General features: G+C 40.7%; 1 protein-coding gene across 7 annotated transcripts in view; it reads right to left on the minus strand.

Annotated features, from left to right (window-relative positions):
- Positions 1-24,794, minus strand: part of DGKI (diacylglycerol kinase iota) — a 202,143-nt gene that overhangs the window by 30,612 nt on the left and 146,737 nt on the right. For all 7 annotated transcript variants that reach the window (XM_063154098.1, XM_063154105.1, XM_063154104.1 and 4 more), the window contains 4 exons: positions 22,766-22,835; positions 20,272-20,312; positions 18,250-18,377; positions 17,588-17,713 (listed from right to left, as the gene is read on the minus strand). In XM_063154098.1, coding sequence (XP_063010168.1) covers positions 17,588-17,713; positions 18,250-18,377; positions 20,272-20,312; positions 22,766-22,835 — 365 coding nt within the window. The remainder of the gene's footprint in view (positions 1-17,587; positions 17,714-18,249; positions 18,378-20,271; positions 20,313-22,765; positions 22,836-24,794) is intronic.

Raw genomic sequence — 24,794 nt, forward strand, 5'->3', positions numbered from 1 at the left:
GCACCTGACCAAAACAAAAAAGAAAGAAAAAAGAGAAATAGAACTGAACAGGTCATCTAGCAGCAGATTCTGCAGGCCAGAGTGAGCATATGGAGCCATCTCTGTGAGGACTGCTGCAAAGACTGTCTGTAGATACTTGGCAGAAACTCATCTGCTACTGCCACTGCCAGGAGAAAACCTCACAACTAGGGTTAGTCAAGGAAATTACATCTTGATAGGAACTCAGTTATATAGCGCCCATTTTTTGCCATAGATCAATGTAGTGGTTAGCATAAAACAGTAGTCATAATTAATAACATCTCATGCCATCTTCACAAAAGTAACACAACAGATTAAAAAAAAATTAATGTCAGGACAGATGTAAGTACAGAAAAAAGCCACATACCAGCCCCAATTCAAGAGTTATGGGATACCCTAACCAGTGGATTAGGACTCTGATAATACCCCAAGAGAGGGAAGGGTTATGAAACACAAGTGACCTCTCAGTGTCCCTGCTGACTAAGAGAAGAATCCCAGTGAATTCCAGGGATTTGTGTCTCAGTTCCCATCACTAAGGATCATGCTCCTGATGGTTTTGGTCACTACCCAGAACAAAAGGACGTGGAAGTACTGGCCCTCCATTTTTCCCTTTGCTGCAGTAGCGTGGCTTCGCAAAACTGAGGCTAACCATGGGCCTGAATCTGGGATGTACCTTCATTGCTCAGACCAGACTGACAGCACAGAGTCCAGAGGGCTGGACCACTCCTCAGCACTTCCCCAGCGCAGATTTCAGTTCCATACACAGCCTTCCCACCCAATGAGTTTGTTCCTGCAGCGAGTGGGGCAACCCATGTTTCCTTTCCAAGATATTTAATTTCACAACAATGCGCAAAAATAACAAATTAGGAAAGATTTTAAAATGTTAGTGTTGCCAGCAAAGAGATGAAAGCCAACATAAGAAAGGCAGCCACAGAGGGGTGAAAGGAAAGGAAGGAACAAAGGGGAAAAGAGCACATGTATATTTAACTGAGCCAGCAGGGGCTGAGGGCTGGAGGGGGAAAAAGAAGTGAAGCAACCCTGGGTTAGAGGAATAAAGGAGCTGAGGAAGATGCCATGATCTCATTTCATAACAAGGGTTTGAAAATGAAGGTTGAGGGATTATAGAACATCAGAAGCAGATATGCAAATATGTAGATGCAAACAGGAAAAATTGAAAGAAAAGAAGGAAGCTTTCCTGCCAAAGTATGTAAATTTTTTTGCTGTAAAATAGAGAGAGATTTGCAAATAAAGAGAGGAAAGAGTTAGAGCACAGCTGGAGCAATGGTCACTGTGAAAGGAAAAAGATTTGATTGCCTAATTAGGATTCTGGCTTCACAAGAAGCCAATGTGTCTGTATGGATCAGAATTAATTAATCCTCTACTCCCATTAAAGGCTCTGATTGCTGCTGAACATCCTAAGCATGTATCCTGCTCTGCTGCCAGCCAGGCCAGCTCTGCCCTCACCCTTCAGCCATGTGTGTGAAATACAGCAGGAATGCAGGTAACCCAAAGGATTTAGCAGGCTCCACTAGAACTGTCCTGCTTTGACTAGTTAATTACAGATTTTGTCTTTAACTCCCAGCAGAACCCCTTCTGAAGATCAAAAGCCACTGCATTTTCTACAAGGTTAAACAAACCAGAATGGGTCATATCAAGAGGTGAAAGTTTTTAGATACTTGAAGATATTTTTACATGCAAGAGTCATGCAAGGTTCCTTGGCTCACATATTTTGACCCTCCACCCATTGCTAAGGCAGTATTTCACTGCATCAGCAAACTATATTCCTTTGTTTTGTTTCTTAATTGCCCAGTTTCATCACCTTTCAGTTCTTTATTTGAAGCAATAAAATAAACAATACAGATTATCCTATAATTTGGCTCTTCCTTACGCTTGGTTAAACAGATGTCATTAGCTCCTTAAAGCATCAACAACAGAAGAGATGTTGTTACAATATCAATGCCTTCTCAATTAAAGCATTGATTGAAGAGGAGGATGAAAAATATGTTTATTAATATTTTGTGGGCCTAAAATTATTATATATTTTTCAAAATATTACTGGCCTTTTTGCTTTGTTGCATATCTCAAATACAATGTTTGTAAGAAATGTAACATTAGCACTCATGCTACTAGCAGTGCTTTTATTTGAAAGGATCCATCAAGTAACTGTGTAGCCTGGCATCCTGAGAAAATAAGGTTTATATAACCCTATTTATATCATTTTCATCAGGTTTATATCAGTATCTTGATGTGTACACATGCACCTCTCTGTCTCACTCTGATAAACTCTGGGCTTGTTGGCTCATTTCATCCCTCGTTAATTGACAGAGAGTCAATTCCTGCTTGCACACACCAGGAAACAAAATAGCATAAGCTCAACTTTTCTGATGTAGCAGCAAAGCCACAAAGGAAGGTTTTGAATACCCCAGCCACAGGAAAAGCCTCAATGAGAGCTTCCACCACTGGAGATACCAAAGGCTCAACCACAACAGACTGGGCTTCCTTTGCTCCACCACTGACATGAAGAATTTTGGCAAAGAGCAGAGAGGACTTTCAGCATGCTCCTACAATTCCAGGCCATACAATTTAGCAAGGGGGAGGGAGGCTCTCCTAACTGCACCAAGGGGAGTCTTGTTTGTAGCTGTGATGGGAGGAAGTGAGGCTGCAGAAACCTCCACACTGAATGGAATTGGGCATTTTGTGCACTGACCCCTCCAGCCCATGCTTATGGCAGGCTCTAAGGGAGGAAAGAGAGAAAGCCTAATGACCTGCTCTAAACCACATCCACCCTCTCCACGGCCACAGGGGCTTTCCTGAGAGGACTAAACAATCCAGTAGATGCTCATATTTCCGGTCACACATCTTTCCCTCAGGTCTGAGAGAGGTGTGAGAGACAGACTGAGGCAGCACTGGTCACCAGACAGGTGTTCCAGGAAGGGAGGATTCTCATCTGCTAACACCCACACAGGAACCATCTGTCCAGTGCATGTCAGCTCCCCTCCCAGTTTGATCCTGGCTATGTGTTTCACTGTCATGAAGGAGCAAGTTATCATCTTAACAGCCTCCATGCCTTAAAAAAAATAATTAGAGACAGGTCAGAGATACTTCAGGAAAAATAATATACTGTCAAGATCTGTGTCTCACCTGGGTCAAAACACTTTGCCAAATGACATCTTGAAGAGATTTTCATTTGGTTAAACAAAACAGAAAAAAATCTTCAGGAAAAGGTTCAGGCACTGCAATATCCTGTTCTTGGCCATTTCAGAATGGAATAACTTCTTTCTTTATATGTGTATATATACACATCAACTGGGTTTTTCTTCTGGTTTTATCTTGGTGTAAAATTAACTTGTAGAAAGCAAGGGTCACCATCTCCCCAAGAGAGTAAAGGCAGGCCAGATTATCTGTGACTGGCTACATTTCCAGAGTCATGAGATTCAATTATCTCTTCTACCAACAGTGATATTTATTTTCCCATGCATAAATGAAACTGGAGAGCCTGATTTCACATATTTCATCAAAGGCTTTAATCTGACTTTCTCCCTGTTCTGGTTTTACAAACATCTATTGTTGTAGCAGATAGTTTGAGTAAAGACATTTCTGTGATAGGAAAGAGGATCAGAAGGGAGGAGGAGGAAAAGCATGTTGTCAAGAAAGATCTTATCTACTCTGTCTGCTTTCCATGCTGTTCGTTGCCCTCTTTTCTTACAGGTCCTGCAGCAGTGGCAAACTCAGCCAGAGGGATAACAGAACTTGCAAGCCTCAGCCTGCAAGGGGAGGCTGTGCAAGGTCTGTTCCACCACCCCTTATACAAGCAAAACAATACCCTTTGGACTTAACAAAAAATCCTCAAGCATATTCCAGAAATCAAGGTACACATCTTTAGAAATGCATAAAAAAGCCATTAAAATGGTGCAAAAAAAAAGCCAGATCTTACACACACTAGGATGCATCCAGCAAACTGGAATACTTACAATATAGAAGACATAAGACCTGCCCACCTGAAACCACAACAGGCCTCCAAATTCACTGTCTGATCCAAAGCTCACTGGAATTTTCCCAGTCACTCTTGCAGGATTTGGATAAATTGCTGCAGAAATCTAATCCTCAGTATAGGCAAGACAACCTTCAGTATCATATAAACCTCTCTCCAGGAGCCAAACAGTCAGAGCTGTTTCCAAGTGCACAGCCCAATGTGCAAGCACTAGGCTTGTTAGAGTAGCTGGGTGGAAGAAGGAATATTCATTTCTAAGGAGGGAAGTGCAGGGAATGTCACAATTTTGAGCCTAGTCAACTGAGACTTAGGAACCCAGAGATATACAGCCAGACTCCAGGAGATGAATTCTAACAAAATTTCAGCAAAAGAGTACATTATTCATGAAGACAAAAGCCTCTGGAGAAACAAAGTTTGAGCTGATGTAAAGCAGCTATTTTAATCAATAAACCTGAAGCAGAAACCATTTGCACCAGACCTATTTAAAACCAGCCATTTAATATTTAAAGGCCAAATAACAATCTCTATGCAGCAATTCTCCTGGGGTTTATGACCATTCCACTTTCTTCCTGCTTAAGGAATGTAGTTCTGCAAACTTTTTAATTCAGTCTGACAACAGCTGCCTGTGATGAGGGGAGAGCAAGAGCTGTCAAATTAAACCCATTCCTTCTCATTTTGCAAGTGCATCTCTTCAGAATCAAAAGTGGAATCCCTGTTGGGATTTATTCACATATCTTCTGATTGCAAATGAAGAAAAATTTTAGCACATCAAGTGTTTTTAAAATATAGGTGAGGAAACCCTCTCATTCAGCAACTTGTATCAATACCCCTGTAACTCTGAGTCCCCTGCAGTCCTAGCTGCAAACAGTACATAATTTTACTGGTAGAAAGGCAGAACTGCTTTCTTTCCTGGAGCAGATAATGCTCAGTCTGGGCATGGCACTTGATGAAAAAATAAAAGCCTAAGAATTTCTAAGAGCTTCCCCACACTTTCACTGTGATCCTATACATTCCCAGCTCAGAGTGACCATCAGAGGCTGGAGAAGCACAGCAAGTTAGCAAGTTCAGCAAAGGCAAATGCAATGTCCTGCACTTCAGGAGGAGTAAACCAATGCCTCTACTCCATGCTTGTGAGACTTGAGAACAAGACAGACATTGACAAATTGGGCTGAGTTCCAGGAAGGGCTGCAGAGATGCTGTGGGCATAGGAGGACAGGATATGGAAGCTGGGAAGTAAGAAGAAAAGCTATGGAAGCAAGAAGAGAAGGTTTGGGCAAAATCTAACTGCTGCCTTTAACTACTTAACAGGAGAGGATAAAGAAGACAGAGTCTGCATGAAGAAAGAAACAACAGTGACAAGCTGGCACACGGGAAATTCAGATTGGATGTTAAGGAAAAAAATTTCTACTATGTGGATGATTAAAGAGAAGAACAGGCTGTGTAAAGAGATTGTTGAATCTCCAGTTTTGCAGGTATTTAAAACTCATCTGGAAAAGGCTCTGAACTTCATCTGGCTGGATCTATCCTGAAGATTTGTATTAGATGACATTCAGAGTTGCTCCCAACCAAGTTGTTCTGCAACTCTTTAAGTCTCTCTACAAAGCTTTCTGGTTTTACTACCTCATTTCTCCTGTTCTTCTTTCCTCTCAAATATTTCTCATAGACAACAACTATACTGCCTCACACACATGGGAAAATGCTGACCAGCAAAGCCCCCTGAATCTGAGAAATTCCATTCAAGTTATTTATCAGTTTGCAGAAATCTGTTTGGACATGTCCTGTAACCTGCAATGACCATCTAGAGACAAACACTAGAGATCTTATCCTTTCTTAATCCTGCTAAAGGACAAGATCCATATTCTTTCTAGCATCTCTGTGACTTCTGATGCCTCAGTTGTAGCTTTTATATTTTTCAGATTCTATACTGCTTCAGAGTGTACTTCTGAGCTGCATATTAAAGATGGTTAGCTGTCTTCACAGAGTAGGGAGACAAAACAATTCCTTTCCTAGCTTGGGACCAAGGACAAACGATCCAAATCTCAAGCCTAAGAACATAATCAATGTGGATTGAAGAGAGAAAAACAAGAAGGATGAGACTTAATAACCTAAAGGTGTAATTGGACAGTTAACTCCAACATGTAAATGAACCAGAACTTATAAAAACGTGAGACCTCATGACCAGTTGTCTGTTTTTGTGACTATTTTGGGTTCATATTGGGTGCAGCCCTGGCTGGGCTCTTGTGCTGCCCAAGATGTACCTATTGAGGCCTCCTAATAAATATCTACTTTATTTTTTAGCTCCACCTAGTCTCTCTTCTAGGTCAGCCTTCACAAGGCATCACTTCCTTCAGCAGCCTCCATCTCCACCTGCACAGCAATCACAGCCTCAGGCTGTTCACACGCAGTCCAACATACAGAAGAGTAATTGGTGCTTCTTGGAAAAGCAGGGCAGCTCAGATGTGTTCCAGGCTGGGTCTCAGGCATGTCAGTGTCCCCTATATTGTCACATGTCTTTTTGCACTACTGCCTAACTTTTTATCTCTTACCTTTCCTCTATCCACTGAGGATGTTTTAATGAAGACAAGTAAAACCACAGTGCAGCTATACCTGAAGCTGTACTGACACCCAGAGGACTTGTCTAGGAATTGCTGCTTAAAAGGGAATAGAAGATTTTATTGCTAAATCAGTTATAAACCTAAACCTGCTTATCATTAATTTTTTAAAAGGAGAAAAAGGATAGAGAAGTGTTCTATAAAATTCATCTTGGATAAAATAGTTCCACATCAAAACATGACCTGAGCAAGGCTTGGTATTTAGTTGAAAAAGAAGGTCTTTCCAAATGAGCAGCAAGATCATTGTAGGATAATCACAGTTTGTCTGGATTCGGTTTTTTGTTTTGTCTTTTTATAAATGCTTGGCCTTTCTCTTATCATCACATGGCACTAAAACATCTCAGTGGAATGCAAGAGAATTATTTTGAAGAAGGTCCTATCCCCGCTTCTTTGAAATGCCCTTCTTCCATTTCCAGACTTTAATTAAATCTTCAAAATCCTCACTGACCAATAGAAAGTGAAATCTAAGGACATTATGCTTTAGTGAAACAACAACCTGCATGCCAAGGGACTGGATGTTGTTTGACACAGGCCACTGTTAAGAAGACCTGGAACAGGAGCTAAAGTGGCTGCATTGATGCATTTCCTCAGCATTCTACATGAGAATAAAAACATATCTATTAGGTAGCAAAACATCTGGCTTTTCCTCAACAACAAATAAGTGCACTTTTACTTCTTCCAGGAAAAGATTAAAACAGAGGTCACTGTGTTAGGATTTCAGCTTTATTTAACCCAGAGAAAGAAATTATTTTGCTAAGCACAATACCATGACAACCCCGTTTTGGGCACCTCAGGTATAACCTGGTTCATAAAACAGAGCTTCTCTTGGCCCTCAGGCTAGATGGAGGTGAAGGCACATCAGCTGCTTGGTGTGTTGAGATACTACCCAAATAATTTTAGGCCACTTTGGGTTTCTAAACAATCCAGAAGCCACCCTAAATGGTGTGTTTGTAGAACAATGCAAACCAGACACTTTTGAGAAACAGCATTTTGTTCCAGAAACACATGAATCCCTCAGAAACAGATTATTGCAATTACGTTAAAAAATAAGTCACCTGATTTTCACAAGTGCTAAGCACTAAGAAACCCTCACTTTCCTGCCACCTTTTACAAAATAATCTAAAAATTAAAAAATCACCTTAGTTAATACGCACAACACAGGGATCCTAGACAGAGCAGAACTGCTGAGCTGTTTACACTCCTTCTATAGACTAATTGATGGAGAAAAAACTTCTATTGGGAGTTTCAGATATGGCTTTTGTGCTGCACTTTTAGATGTCTGGCACAGAAACAGCCATCTAGGAGTCAGAGTCACACTGGCTCCAAGCCACCTCTGACTCTCTGATTTCAGCTCTTGGCATAATTTAGCCATGTCCATCTGTCCCTGCTGGCCCATGGGCATCAGCACTGCCAGAAGCTCAGCAAGGCTCTCTGTTATGGCCCTGCTCCCCTTGTATTTCCCTCCCTTGCTCACACCCCAGTGCCAGCACTGCTAAACACTCTGTCTCAGCTACCAAGACAAAGCTGTGGGTTTTACTGGGCCTTTCCTAATGCAGAGGAGCAGCAGGAAGCAGGGACAAAGTGAATGTTTTGAAGCTTCCAGAAGTTTCTCTGCTCTCCCAAGTCCTTTGGCAGGTGTGTTAAAGAGGCACAGTACCTCCTACACCCTGCCACACAAGCCCAGAGCCAAGGGACTCAGGCACTCACACCAGACATGGAAGGGAAAGGGCAGCTCCCTGCAGAGCAGCCATGCCAAGACACACAGCCTGGGAAAAAATCAACTTCCCAAGCAGGCCCCAGTGAAAAATCTCATTTTTTGTTCTATGAGTCAAGTGAGGGCACATGTCAGAATATCGTCCCCAGCCTCACTAATATCTGCAGGTCTAAAATACTCCATTGCAAACCTCAAAAGGTGATCTATTTTCACATAACTCTCCTTTGTCTTTACCTTTTTGTTGCATAGTATTTTTGATATTTCCCAGTTTTCAGCCACAGCAGAAATACAAATATGAAGATATCTGAAGAATTATTGAACGGTTTGGGTTTTTTAAATTTAACACAGTCAACTCAGGTGAAGTAGTACTTCTGTGTGATATCTTAGAGCAGCTATTTTACCAAACTACATTTTTATTCTCTTTGCAAGTCTGTTAAACCAGAACTTAAGGATATGAACAGGAACAGAAATAGAGTCTGAATGCATCTAATGAGATGTCCAGGTGTGAAAGCTTGAACAGAGTTTGTAGCCCAATGTGTGTGTAACACATGTACAGGGCTGTTTCTTACCCAGGCTCTGAAGCTCGCTGGTTTTGGCTTTGATAAGACAGCTTGGTACTGAGTGAGAACACATTAAGAACCAGCCTCCTCTCCAAGCAGATGGCAGCTCCTTATGGCAGGCACAGAGCACATGGACACAGGCTTGCTATTCCTGTGCAATGCCCAGAAAACTAGGACTGGGAGGTTTGGGATTGGGTTTTTGTTGTTTTGGTTTTTTTCTTACCTCAACTCCTACAAATGAGTAAAAAGTACACATAAATGCAGACATACATGTCTAAAACTACAAGGTACACAAGTTTTCCAGCCTTGATTGGCTTTTAAGTCTGCCATGCCAGAGAATACTTGACCTATATTTGTAAGAGTGGTTAAAGTATACCCAGAAGAATATACCTTTCTGTCAATCATCCTTTATCACCCCAGTAAACCCATCCATCCCCTTTTCCAGCACCTTTAATGTCACTGGGGACTGTAGGTCTGTTGTTTCCAGTCCATCAAGCTGGAGAGAGGGATATTCACATTGTGCAGTGGCATTGTCAGATCCACTATTGCTACCCTGCTCCTGCCAGGTACAGTTACCACAAGTCCAATACAGGGAAAGCAGTAGGCCCTAAAAATTAAATTATCAAATGTCATTTTCTTTTACCCAGACAAAAAGAAAATGAGATTATGAGAAGTCTTTCTCTTGACATATTGCTGCCTACTTTGCTGTAAAGCTGTTTTACCTCTCAGAGAAGATTCTGCTTTGCAAATCAAGGACTAAAGTAGGTGAGCAAGGATGCAGGCAAAGGTGGAGAAAGAATACAGTTGTTAAAAAAAAAAAAAAGAGAAAATTGTCACAGACATCTTTTATGAAAAATCTTTTCTTTAGGATTTTTCCTCTTGAGAAGCTCAAAGACCTCAGGAACAAAATGTAAACAATGATTATCTGCTGCTGTGGAATGCAACAGGTGGATCTGTGATTGGTCTCATGTGGTTGTTTCTAATTAATGGCCAATCACAGTGAGCTAGCTCAGACTGTCTGAGCCACAAGCTTTTGTTGTCATTCTTTCTTTTGCTATTCTTAGCTAGCCTTCTGATGAAATCTTTTCTTTTATTCTTTCACTATAGTTTTAATATAATATATATCATAAAATAATGAATCAGCCTTCTGAAACATGGAGTCAGATCCTTGTCTCTTCCCTCTTCCTCGGACCCCTCTGAACACCGTCACAGAAAAGAGACTCTATTGCTTCAGTCTTGTCCATCAGTCAAAGAGTGGAAAGCAGATTAGTAAATGGTAAGGTAAACCACTTCAAGGCAACCAAGGTACCCAGCTATCTCTACTTTGCCAACATGATTTTTATTTTTTTATCTTTTAAATGAAGTCCAAAATAAAAACTTACATTCCACGTGGAAAACTTGGCTTTGCCTCTTTGTCTGTTGGAAATATTCAGAAGGCATTTTCAAGCTAGGTGGTAGTTGACTTTTTACCATTCAGGTAAGATTGTTCCTTTGTCAAGTGCGTGTGCATTCTGTTGCTTGAAACTGCCCCAAGGAGAGGAGGAGAGCTGGACTGCTTGCATTTCCCTTTTGGAAAGTGGGATGCCAGTCAAGAAGCAAGATCTCTCTAAAGAAGCCGATTTGTAGTCTCATCTTGTGTAGGAGTGCTTTGCATGTCACTGTCTGTCAAAATAATTTGCCAGCAGGGCGAATTTTCTCAGCTGTGCATCAGGTGTTGAGATGCCACAAAAGTGATTAAGAGGGGGCAGCTTGGTGAGAAAAGAGGAAGCCAAAATCCCACCCAGTCTACTCTGGGGAGCTAAATGCTGAGTGATAAAATGTATTGGTAATAAGTACTGAGGAGAAAAAGAACACTGTACAGGATCCAGTAGAGGATGTGCTCCGTTTCTGCCATCTATCGAAGGGGAAGATGCACAAACCCAACTCACATGTGCACACTGTTACTAAAACACCTTTGCCTCAACAGCACAGGCTGAAACTTCATTCTTGAAGAAAACACACACTCTCTGCATTGCATTCACATATATAAATAAGGTTATAGACATGCAAATCTAAACCAATTTCTGATTTCTTCTTTTCCCAATTATGCTTAACAAGAGCAGAAACAAAAATGGTGTCTTAAAGCTCAGTATTACTGGGCTAGGGTTGTCAGGATGACATGTAAGTACCAATTACTAATGAGTGTTGCAGAAAAATTTAAGTAATACCCATGAATTTTCTACAGCCCACCTCTCTATAGATAAGGCCAGACTTGACAGTAGTGACATAAAAATTCTACTAATTAAAACAGGGGAAGAGATTATTAAATAAGGTTTTGCCTGTATGCAATCACTTAAAGGTAACACCAGAAGTTGCTGAAAGTTTGTTTTTAATAGCTTCCAGAACCATCTGATCCTCACTGTTTGCAAAGGTCCCTCAGGTCCAGTGCATGCCATCACCACAAAGCTGTGGCTCATCTTCTGACCTAGCAGGGCTTGTGTGTGGCACCACTTGCCTTTGTCCTGCTTTTGTACCCTCAGACACCAGAACTAAGTGTCAGGATCTTTCCATACCCAGAGCCATCTCTGAGATGTTTCCACTCCAGCTGAAGTAGCACATCCTGAGTTGAGAGCATCTGTTCTCAAGTTTTACCCACTCAGAATAAACCAAGAGCATTTCTCATGCAGGCCAGTCTTTACAAAGGTATTTCAGTATGAACATTCCTCTCCACTCTCTCTTTTCAGCATTGTTTTCCTCTTCCAACTCTGCCTTTCTTCTACAGCTGAGTCAAGGTGTGTTTACTAATTAGACATGGCCAGGAGTCCCTGAACAATTCTTGCATTTTTTCCCCACTGAAAAATCTCCCAAAACAATGAATATTGCTAAGAACTCAATATATATAGAGAAACTGTATTCACAAGAGAAGCTTAAAATACATGACATTGTTTACCACACCTGTGCACTAGACTAAAAAAATTAACAGGTGCCATCCTTGTGAAAGAATTCTTCATCAGTGGGGATAATGGAAGATTTATAGAGGAACTGAAGAAAGGTTTTCCTAATGGTGGATAAATTGCAGCTTCTATCTGGGATGCGTATAAAATGTTAAGTATTGTGACTGCAACATGCTGACAAATAGCAAAAGCTTTAAAGATACAGGATCAAACCCCACACCAAAATGCATCACTTTTTTCACACTCAGTCTCTCTTAGGGAACTTGCTTTCATTCCAAACAATTTCTTATTCATTTGCTGTATTCTTATAATTTATTCTTCTTGGCTTTCTTCAAATTTTTTTCCCTATTTAATCCATGTTTACCTTCTTATGAATAATTCTAAGTCCTCTTTACAACACTTTTCCCTCTTCTTTGGGTCTACATCTTCTTTTCCAGTGCCAACCTCACCTTTTTTACATCACTTTCCTAGCAAGAGGCAGAGTTGCTTTAGGCAAATCTCTCATGCTCCACTTTTAGGTAGTGAGAAAGATGCTATTTGTAAAAGTATCCAAGACAACAGAAGAGAAAGAAAAAAGAGAGCTAAGCAAAAAAAGACACTGCATTCTGTTATATTTGAGTTCCATTATAAGGACTACACAGGAGTCTACAGTAAAGGTAATGGTGATTTACACCTTCACTAAAATAAGATTTGTTTGAAAGCAATCAGTATTCATGGAGTCTCATCTGCAAAATGGAAAGAAATTCTTACAGGTACACAAATACCTAATTAAGACATACACACTTCACTCTTGTAGCGTAATTTTATAAATGCAGCTTGAACTAAATCTGAACCTGAAAATTAATTAAGATTTTGCTATCAAAAACACCAGAGTAGACAACTCTGCCTATTTAGGAGCCAATGCTGAGTTTTCCAACACAATACTTTTCAGGCAAACTCTTAGATTTTTCATGTCCTTACCAACCTTTGAAATTTTAAAGATTCACTGTCACCAGGCAGTCCCTGCCTAGCATGCTTTGAATCATCTTTTTATATTTTCTAAGCTTCCACTAAACTAGCATTCTTTCTCCTTTAGCATGCAAATTTGTATCCCTCTTATCATCTTGTAATACATGAAGATTTCTCTTTAAAAAATACCCTAAACCACCTTGTAACATCTGTGTTGTCACACTGATTTCCTGGGCAATGATCAGATCCTTAAGGCTGAGTGAAACACTTGGCATTTAGCCTTTTTCTTCTTCCCTCTGAGAAACTAGGTTATTACAGCTTCATAAAGCAATGCCTGGATGGTATTACTAGCTAATTAATGTCTATTTAGTGGAAAGGGCTGCAGCCATCTTCCAGCACCTACAGGCATTTATTTCTTCCTCTCCCTAACAAGACCAGATGGCATCATCCTGGCCAACCTTCGCCCACCCTTCACAAGCCATGCACTTGATCCAGAAAATGCAGCCAGCAGCTTGGGAAACACATTATCATCACAGCTGGACAGATGCTAGAAAAGAGCTGGTTGCTGCCCTGAATGGTGGGAAAATTAATGACTTCAATTAAAAGACATAGATTAAACTTCTACCAAGATATAGTCACCTTTTCATCTCTGTATGTTGTTGGGGTTTTTATTTTATCGAATTTTCCAGCTCTCATCATATAACAGGGTGACAACCAAGAAGAGAAATATATGGCCAACAACAAACACTCAGCAGGCTGTAAGGTCGTCTGCATCTCACTGCACCATTTAATCATAGGATGAAACCACTCATGTACAAAGGAAGGGTCCAATTTCCAGCATCAGTGCAGTCAGACTAGAATATTTATCTTTTTTTCAAGATCAAGCACCTCTAGTCCCAGTAAATTGTCATCCCAATGTGTTTTTTTAAATACAGTGTTCACACTAATTGATGTCCCTATTAAACTACAATCTGCCCCAGCTCATGGTTACTGCATCAAGACACTGTTTCATGTCCTGTACAATCCACCACAGATCAAAGAGCTATCAAATAAGGAACACAACATGAAATACTATTAACCAACACCTACCTGAAAATAACATGAATTCAGTTAATTGAAGAAAAAGCATAATTTTTATCTCAGAAAGACCCCTGCCTCAAAACCATTATATTCACACTATGCTTTTACCAAACAAGCTTGTGATCAAAAGAAACACCTAACATTAGAATTAGTTTTAGAACATGTATTCTGTTCTCTGCTTTCATTTATTGAAATAAGAGCTCATTCAACTTTGAAATTTTAGCTACATTCCTCACTTGTCACAAATAATTACTTTATCTTAAAGAAGTTTTATATATATGTATATACATATATAAATATGTATATACACACATCTGTATGTGTGTATATAGTGATGACAGATACAGTCTAAGCATCCTGAAGATACATTATGACCAGCTGTGGTCATATCCTGTTTAGGAGAAAAAATGACCACTGAGAAAGCACTCCCAGTGAGTCAACAATGATCCCTTTCTCTCACACCAAGTGTCCTGTCATTTGCCCTAGGCTATAGGATAATGTTTTTTGGCTGTACAATATCTCTGACTCAATAAAACATTGGATGCTGATGACTCTTAGAAGATCCATGAGAGCTCTGTGTAGAGGAGAAATTGACTGCTCTGTTCTCTGCCATATTCCTGTTTAGGAATTTTGCTGAAATCCTTTTTTCAAGTTTTAATTGAAAAATAATTTCTGAAGGGACGAATCTCTGGAAAAAACGCATGAGGAACTTCGGCTGCCAAAATATAATAATGCTTTCTAGAGTACTAATTTTTTTCTTTAAAGTGCCATGTTAGATTTTTTTTAGATTGCTAAGTTAAACATCCAGAAGCTTGGAAATTTGGGATCATATTTCAACCCTGTTTCACTCAAATATTATGAAAAATTGTAGTCACTTTGCCACTTTCTATTTTCTTCTGCTGGAGTCTTGTCTCAGAGTTTAAGTCAAAACCTTCTTGATATCCTCCCGTATATGCACTGCACAGCCTCAAAATTTATTTCTTCCACACTGCCAAGACTGTGCACAGAATGCAAAATGATTCATGTCCTGCTAAGCACCTCTGACAGAGTCTCCCCATAGTATCCCGGTTTCTCCAGACCATGAAATTTGCCCTCACTGTGGTCCTTTAAGGTGAGGTTGCAATATTATCTGTATTCTGCAGCTGGGAAACCAGGCACTAACTTTCCATTCATTTTAGTCATACAACCTGAGGGAACAGAAATCCTATTTCTCAGTTTCCAGCCCTCCACACTCTTTCAAAAATCTCCCTGTAGTGGCCCCCAGTAACCAAACCTACTTCACAGTGGACATGCACTGAATGAGAAAGCCCATGGTTAACTGGCCACTTGTGAAAAGTTTGTTGTAAATCCTCACCATTCAAAAATTATGTCACACATGCTGAAAAGAGAAGCCAGTCCCACAGAGCATCATTCAACTGTCTTATATTTAATAACAGGTTGCTGCCTCCACTGCAGTCCCCTGACTCACTTACCATACACTTCCACCTTGGTAGCAAGTGAGGCAGTTTTTAAATATATTTCAGAGCTTACCCACATGTGTAATAACATGATTAAATTCAGAATTCTCTATTCTGGAGAGAAACAGCCGCAGACCCTTCCCCCATGTCCCTAGCTTGTCTCACTCATCTCTTACCTATCTGCACCCCATGCCCTCCTCCTTGTCATTATTTCCATTCCGACTCCCCAGACACCTGGTTATCCTCTGTGCTCTGAACAGCTCCCATCCTTTAATCCTGTTCCCCAAGTCCCTGCACATGCTCTCTTTGTGCTTCTACTCCTTGCAACCTCTTTTCCTTGTTTCTTCACACACCTTGTCCTGACCATCTCCATCTGACCATGACTGATGCATCCTATTTCTCCCTGCTGCTGGAGATGAGATAATGAGCAGCACAGTCCCACTTCCCTCAGGTCTGCAACTTGAATTAAGCCTAGAGGAGCATAACTCCTCTGTGAGCATGTACAGACAGAAACTTTGGAAAGCAAAGCTCTTGAATCTGAGGTGTCTCCAAAGTGCACGAACAGCCTCATCAGCAGGGCCAATTCAGGGGTAATTTTCAAGACAGCAAAAGGCATCTCCCTGGTATTATGATGACATTTTACTAAATGTCAAGCTTCCAAATTTTCATTCCAATGAGGTTCATTCCACTACCAGCACTAACACAACTCAGGAAAGGACCACTGGATTTATTTATTTGAAGGAAGGTCATTTAAAGAGGCACATTTCCCACAAATCTTGTCTTCATAAAGAACTGGCTTTTTTGTTAAAGTGTTTACTAAAAGAAAAAGAATCATAGACTGATTCTTAGCATGAAATATTCAGCCAAAACAATTAAAGTTTAGAGAAATTGTAAACAATTCCTCATAGTAGGCAGTGACAGGGACACTTTACTCTGAGCAATGCTACTAGCTTACTTTGTACTTAATAAATCCACCAAATGTAATTGTTACAGCTAAGCAAACATTTCCAGTCATGCTGATGTAAACAAAATCACTCTTCTTATCAATAAGAAATTAGTCCACCTGTTCTCACCATCTCTCCACACTGCCTTGAACTGTCTAAGCATCATTTTTCTCACAGCTTTGCCAGCTTTTGGACCCTGCCGTTCCAGTCTATGGAAAAAAATGAACCTGAAATCATCATTCTTCACTTTGCAAAGAATATCAAGAACTGGTCCAGAATCCCTCAGGGAGAAAAACAGGTGATTTTGTCCTGGCAGTGCTACCTTGATCACCCTTTCTTGCCATGACATCTCTTCCTGACAGCATTTTCCAGCTAGCTGGAAAGTTTCCAGTTGGTAGCCTTATGTCTAAACAGCCTGCCATCCCCACTGCACCTGTCCCAGAGCTGTAGGCTCTGCCTGCCCTGTACCTTGCAGCCCTCTCCCACACACATCCTAACATTAAAAAAAAACTGAAAAAAAGGCCACATTGTCACTAATCCTGATTTTTCTATCCTAAGTCTTAAAACCTGCCTATGGGGCTGCTGATACAGTAGAACTACAAACACAATTATACATTATTTACTTGAGGGATAGGAGGAATACAACCCCAAGTCACAAATAACTTCAAATCCAGCAACAGAGTTTCTGGCAGACATTTCTCATCTAATCTTTGGTAGTGATCCACTGATGGTTTTGAAAATCTAAAGTGAAATAACCAAAAAGTTGAGAACAATTTCTAACATAGGTAAGCAGAATAAGAAGTATTTTTAACTCAATCTGAACATAGTAGATAGTACTAAGGAAAAAATTTCTTTTATGGGGAAATTATCAAAAAGAAAACGACTGTACAGCCATCCTACATTGTTCAAGATTATATGAAAACCTTTGCCTACATCTTTGACAGCAAGCAGCAGTTCTGGAGGTTTCTGTTTTATCACATTTGCATCAGAACTACCTTGAGAGTGAATGCTTTGACCTTTCACCAAACCAGTTGCCAAGAAGATTTTCTAAGCTGGAACTTCAGACATCAAAAATAAGGCATTTTCTTTCAGAAACTTGGATTTAGGTTTATTAAAAGGGGAGGGTGCCACAGAGAATGAAACAAAGGCAAGAACATAAAATAACGGACAAAGAGGAAGAACAGAATGGCAAAGCAAAAGAGAAATAGCAAAAAGTATTTGCAATTTCAGCATCTCGGCACAATTAATTAAGCTTAAAGGAGACATTAAGAGTTGTCTGTGGTGACAGGGACAGTGCATCATCAAGCAGAGAAATGCAGAGGGCTCTTACTGCAGCATATGTGTCTGGCTGGCGTCCTTTTGTTTGTCAGGTACCTCGTAGTGGGGAGAAATCTTTCCAAGGCCGCTGTCGCTCAGCATCCTCTTCCGAACTGTGGGGTTCCACCGCTCCGATATTCTAAGGAGAGAAGGAGCAAGAGAAAGGCATTCACACCCCACTTCAAAGCTGTCTTCCCTTGCTCATTGGTTCCCAGCATTTTTCAGCCCATAGCAAGTTAAAATAGATTAATTCACTATGAGTGCTGTTCCTAAAGACAAAAGCATTTCTGGTCTGTCAAGAGGATGATAAGAAACAGAGACACTTCATGATCATTCTTAGACGCAAAGGCTTCAGGGCTTTACACAGTGGGATCAGAACTCTGACAATGCAGAGAAGTTTGTGACTCAATCTTTGTTAGGAGATTTATGTCAGGATTTAGGGTCAGGTGGTGTGAGGTGATTAAAAGGTGCTGAAGTCCACTAGTCCTGCTATGTGTTCCAGGAAGCCTAATAAGAGTAGATGCTACACTGCTGTTCTCCTGTCATTACCACAGCTGGACTTGTTCCTACAGAATACCTGCCCTCCCACATCTCCTAATCCTCCAGAAAAGGGGGCCAGAAAGATAAGTCCATCTCTAACACACCTGCTGAAAAGCAGATTCCAGCAGCACTCACCCAGTTGCCTGCTCCACTACCAGGTCAGGCATTCCTGGAGGCGTTCCCACCTGCTGAGACATTACCATCTCTGGGTCCAGGATAAAAATCTCGTCCTGCGAAATTTCCGTCACAAAGTGCAAATGTTCCTGTCAGAGTGACACAAGCAACAAATAATGAACCTGCAGCATCACTGGTCCCTCAGAGTACCCAGCTGCCCTAGAATGAATTGAGTGCATGTCAGGTTCCCTGGAGAATATTCAAGGGACTCTACATGTAAGTGTGTACTCACACATACATTAACATCAATGCCACAGAAGTCACCAATTTATATGTCATTGATTTCAAGTCAAACAAGATTCCCCATGAGCAAGCTGCACACTCACAGCAATATTTTAAAGGCTGTTCCTTGATGACTATGCCATTCTGATGAAACCTGGAGGTCTACCCATAAAGCTGATGTCTACATTTTGAAATGAGGACCAACAGTTGAAGTCTCTTCTTTGATGATGGTTGACAGAACTTTTCTCTGTTTGGGGATACTCTTCCAGATCTCCACCAGTTGTACATTCTGTTTTCACATCTCCATTACCAAAGCTGTCTTTCTCAATCCTTTATTTTTGGTATTGACACTGAAGGCTTATTGCCTTTCAAAAAAAAATCCACTGAGTGTGAGTATGCCTGTCTATGTAGGGAAACAGGCAGGAAATTTGCCACTGTTTGTGTGCTGGGACCTGTTGTCATCTTATTGCAGGGGTTACATACTGTTGTCTCCTTATCACAAAAGTTTCATACCTTCTTGGTGTTTCTCATGGGCAACTCCTCAGAGCACTGACTCTCTTCTTCATAAAGTAACCAACTGACTCCAGTTCCCTTCTCACCCAGCCACTCCACTCTTTTATAGCACTCTTCTTCTCATTGGTTACAGCTGTGGCCTGTTCCTAATCTTTGATAATTGGCCCAGCTGCAACTCCTTAGGGGTAAGATTACTTCTACACTATATTTATTTTCTTATATTCTATCTCCCTACAGGGACCAATGCACAGTATTCAATTTTTTCCTCACAGAATCACAGGATGAAGGAGTAGGCATTAAAAATGACCATTAGTACAGTATCAAGGATTGGAAAAATGCAGAATAACCCAGAGTCAAATTGCCCAGTTTAGTCTGTAGCAGCATCTTCTTCACCCTTGCCTTCCCAATGTTAGATTCAAACTGTTTATTTGACTGTGTGCAAAGAAGTCCCATGGTGTCTACATGCAGACAGGGTACAGGGGAACTCTGAACTAAAGTCACAGCTCCTTCTGCTTGAGCTAAAGCACCAGCTGCTTTTGCTAAGAAACAGTAACATGTTCATGTGATTCAGAAACAGCTTACACAGCTCTCAGGGGGACCAGATACAAACAACCACAGTGTGAAATCAACAATTTGCACTTAATGCTGAGCAACTAATTGGTCCATTCTGGCTACAAATCAGAAACACCAAAAGCCCTGTAAAATTTTCAGTGTCTTTTTTAAAAAAATATTCAGATTGTCAGATCTATGCCACAGTTTTGAACCCAGCAGAGACACACATTGTTTTGGGGTTCCTTGTGAATATTTTGTGCATCTCTGTTCATAATTCTCAAATTGCAACAATATCTTAATTTCCATAGCTATTTCACAGCACACACGTGCACATGCAGGAGGCAAGACTTCTGGTGCCTAAAGGCAACATTGAAAAGATAAATACAAATATGTTGGTGTTACACAGATGTCCCAAGTAAGATTTGATAAGGAAAACAATTGCAGAAAATTCTGATCTCTATCAGATTGGTAGTAAACAGAATGGCAGATGGTCAGCAGATACAAGACTTCAGTAAAACAACATGAATTAGATCAACTAAAAAAGAGCCCAGAGTTTTTTCTCTACTTCTCATGAGACATCATGAGTAACATTTTGCAATAGACAGGAAGAATGGCAGATAATTCATTTTAAGCTGCATTTGACGTAGCTTTAAAAATAAAGAAATTAATAGAAACAAAAAATGAATAAGGATTTACCTGAGATCTGTCAATGCGGTAAAAACGATCAGCAGAAGTTGCTGCAAGACAGAGAAACAACAGCAGAAAATAGTGTGAGCAGGACTGCATGGACAAACTGGGCTGCACTAACATCACTGGCTCCTAAAACTTCCCCTGTGACAGGGAAGTCACAGTGGCTCCACAAGAACACAAGTTTATTCCTTATGTCCATATGAGTGGTGTGTCTTGGGTCAGTACTGTGACCAGCATCTTTGTCAGCGGCACGGAGAATGGAATCAAGCGTGCCCACAGCAAGTTCCTTGCTCACAGCAGACTTGGTGGAGCAGTGAACACATTACACTGGAGTAAAGGGACACAGCCAGGGGGACCTTGGCACGTTTGAGAGGTGGGACAGTGCAAACCTCATGGAGGTCAGCAAAGTGCAAGGTCCTACACAGGAACCATGGCAGTCCCTGCACACCTACAGGCTAGGTGGAGAAGTGATTGAGAGCAGCCCTACAGAGAAGGACTTGGGGGTGATGGCTGGTGAAAAACTTGGCATGAGCCAGCTGGGTGAGCTTTTAGCCCAGAAAGCCAGGCATGTCCTGGGTGTCTGTGAAAAGGAAAGTGGCCAGCAGGTCAAGGGAAGGGATTGTCTGCCTCTGCTCTTCTGAGACCTCACCCGGAGCGCTGTGTACAGTTCTGCTGCCCCCAGCACAAGAAGCACCTGGAAATGCCAGAGCAAGTCCAGAGGAGGGCTGTGAAGTTTTTATGGGGACTGGAGCATCTCCCTTACAAAGACAGGCTGAGAAATTTGGGGCTGTTCAGCCTGGAGAACAGAAGGTTGCATGGAGACGTCAAAGCAACCTTCCAGCATCTGAAGATGTCTACAGGGAGGCTGATGACACACCCTTCATCATGAACTCTGGTGGCAGGACAAGGAGTAAGTGGTACAGACTGAAAAAAGGGGAAATTCAGGCTGGATATTAGGCAGAAATTACTGTGAGAGTGGTGAGACAGAATTCACAAGAATGACTTGTGAATTCCCCAACCCTGGTAGTTTTTAAGGTCAGGCTGGGTAAGGCCTTGAGCAGCCTGGTTTAGTGAGAAGTGTCCCTGGCCATGGCAGGGATGGGTTGGGCCTAGATGATCTTTAAGGTCTCTTCCAACCATTAACATTCTATGATTCTGCAAGATTCATATCCCATTAAATGCTGAATTTAAAGAGAAGGCTTAATGAAACAGTAGTCACTGAAAACATTAACTTAATAATTTAAAATGTATAAAATGGATTTCAGTCTTATAAGAAGAATTGATTACATTAAAATATGTGACAGAAAAATCTGATTTGTTCTGATGAGAGTATAGCAAGCATATACTCAATTTGATGGGTCTAATGGGATTAATTCAAATTCTGAATCTAAAGAACAATAATATGCTTAGGAGCTCTTTATAAATCAAATGCTCGGCCACAGATATTGACTCTGAATTAGCAATATGCTCAAGGAAAATTTATTCTACTCAGAAAAACACATGAAAATAGGGGGATTCACTAAATAAAGCACGTATTATGAATCTTGTCATTGCCAAATAATTTATATTACTAACCTCAAAAGTATTTATCATCTACAATGTGCTTCACCAGATGTGATTTTTTCGTATCTGCTTTGCATTTATTTGGGTGAGTGAAATCAGGTTCATTCACTCTGCAGTTTTGACACAACAGCACAGTGATGTAGCATTGTAGGTTTTGGCACTTCACAGGAATATCAAATACTAAAGACAAAAATTGAACACATCTACCCATCCAGATTTCTCCAAAAACCAAACAGATTCTCACTATGGCTTTTATCAATGTCCCTCATGAGAGACAAGGAATGGTGATTAGAAATTGCCAAGGAGAATTTCGTTTTGTTTTGAGCATTAAAAATTTAAGCCTCCCCATGCTGAAGCTTTTGTAAAAGCAGATGCCATCCATTTCAGCTGCTAATTCCTGTGCTCTGGAGCCTGATGTAAGGCCCTGATAAGTCATCTGCTTTGACAAAGTCTGGGTCAAATACAAGTGCAGCTCTCCACCACAGGGTTACAAGGAGAGGGAGGTACATTTCTGTCACCTAAAAATTCTAGTGCCTAAAGACTACAGCACCTGCAGAGAAACCAGGGTGAAGAGCTCAGCCTTACACCAAAGCAGTGAATTGCCACAACTGGCTGCACTCTGAGCTCTGGCAGTGCATGCAGTAAAGTCTGCTCATCACAGCAGAGGCACTGATAAACCAAGCTTCTAACCTGCCTCAGGGACAAGGAAAAGGCTAACCTGCCTCTCTGTGGCAAGAAAAAGCTACAGCAGATATTTTGATTGTTAGATGAAGGGCCTGTTTAATTTTTAAGAGGGAAGTGGGAGACTCAGCTCCTTTTTTACCTGCTCAGTGTAACAAGAAGGAACTCCTCTCTAGTATTACACTCAGAACTATCCTCCATAAGCACACCAGAAGCAGGCAGCATGCTGGGCACAGCAGAAGGGAGATGCACTTACCATCTAGGAAGCACCATCTAGGAGAGAGCCTCTGAACAGAAAGTACTCTGGGGAAAGAGCTTTCCTGGTCCTGGATAGGGCATGAAAATTATGTTATTAAAGAAAACCCAGCAAACTCTTTCTTCTCTGAAAAGGACTATTTTCTGGACTTTGACTTTTTCATTTTGCTTTACTGACATTGCACAATGTGCAAAATCTATATAACCCAGGAACAAAATGAAATTATTGGGGAGGAATTAAGATCTTCTTATCAAAGACTCAAACAGGCTACCCCATGTCTTTTTAGCTCATACTGGAGAGGCAAAAGGGATCAAAAGGGATCTAAGAGAGCAGAGGATGATCATGGCTCTGCTCCATGCTGCCAGCGAATAGTCAGCCAGCTTCCTAAATCTGCTGCATATAACATTTAAACACAAACATATCTGCACAGGGCAAAACAGAGTAGCATAGATCTTTGGCACACACAGTTTGTATAGACACAGATTCTATCCTTATTCACATCTTAAGCAGTACAATCAGCACATCTGTAAATGCTGTAAATTCAGGTACATGTTGGCTCAAGATTTAAACTTTACTCCTCTTTCAGACAACAGAGCGGAATATCAAGTCACATGGCAGGAAAAGAAAAAGTAAAAGCAATAGGAAGGATTTTACTTGATCCCATAAACCTTATTCTCATGTATAACTTATGATATCCAGCCTCTGTGCATCACAGAGATGGAGACAATGGCAGCAAAACATCCCATTGGGTGAACTCTAACTGTACACAAGGAGGAAATAACGCATCTCAGGGATTCAATAGAAACAAATTTAAAATACAGCTTTGTCTAATACAGGTGAGCAGACTTGTGGGGTTTTAGGTTTGATTGTATTGCCACTGGAGTGTTTGTCAGAAAATCAAGGATCTCTGAAACCCACTTGACTTGCTGACACGATTGCATCTACATGCACAAAGCTTTATATTTAGTCCACCCTGTGAGGAATGGAGGGGACTGCAACACAAAGGAGAAAAGGAAGAAAACATCCAATAGTGTGTACTAAAATGCAGTTTATAAAAAGAGGAGAAACAAGTAAAATTTATATAGTACAAAATGCTGAGAAAATGAAGATAGGAATACTGCTGGTAAATGTCAACTTGAGTCACAAATTGCACATTCTGACATACACCCTCTAAGACTTCATTGCAGTTCCACTGCAGAACTAACTTGCAAAGTTTCAGGCCCATGAGAATGATATTTTGTGAGCATTAAACTCATTAGAGAAACAAAACAGAATGAGAAAACACTCCAGTATATTTTTTCTCATTTGCACTTTGGTTTCCTAATATTTCTGCTGACTGCCTATGTTTTGAACTGCAGAGGAATCACACAAGAAAATTGTATTTACGAGATTTAAAAGTACCCATGGCACTTTATCAGTGAGGTATAAAGACTGCTCAATCAGCTCAAGCACCCTATTCATGCCTGTTATCCCCCTCTTTTTCCCATTTCTGTAAAATGTAGAGGGATACCAACAAATGTGGAACAAACCTCAAATTAACCTAATGAGACAATTTGCAGAAATGAACTACTGAGGAAAAAAAAAAGAATGCTAGACAAACAAGTACTGAAGACAAAACAGAGAGAGGGTGCATTTAAAATGTAGCATCATAAAAAATGAATGGTATGTTAGGGATTTCACACTGCTGTGCACTAGAGAAGATGGGTAGGCATCTAATTTATATACTGCTGTAACAGCAGAGGTTAGAGCCAAGTATGGAGCTGATTTCTGACATTTCATACTCTCTTGTACATCTCCCCATACACACAGATTTTGCTCTTCATTTTACCTCAGGCAGTTTCCTACACATGGAGCAGTCAGCAGCCACTTAGGTTAATTCATAATGAGTGGAACAGAATCATACATGCTGGTTTATTAGTCAATTTGCTAGACACTAACACTGTTCTAAAACCCAGTTCCAGGGCAATGACTGATGGAAATGTCAAGAATATGAAGTTAGCATTGGATAGGGAAACAAAGAAACAAACTA

This window comes from Melospiza melodia, chromosome 4 (assembly GCF_035770615.1).
Source record: "Melospiza melodia melodia isolate bMelMel2 chromosome 4, bMelMel2.pri, whole genome shotgun sequence".
In the NCBI taxonomy this organism is placed as follows: Eukaryota; Metazoa; Chordata; class Aves; order Passeriformes; family Passerellidae; genus Melospiza; species Melospiza melodia.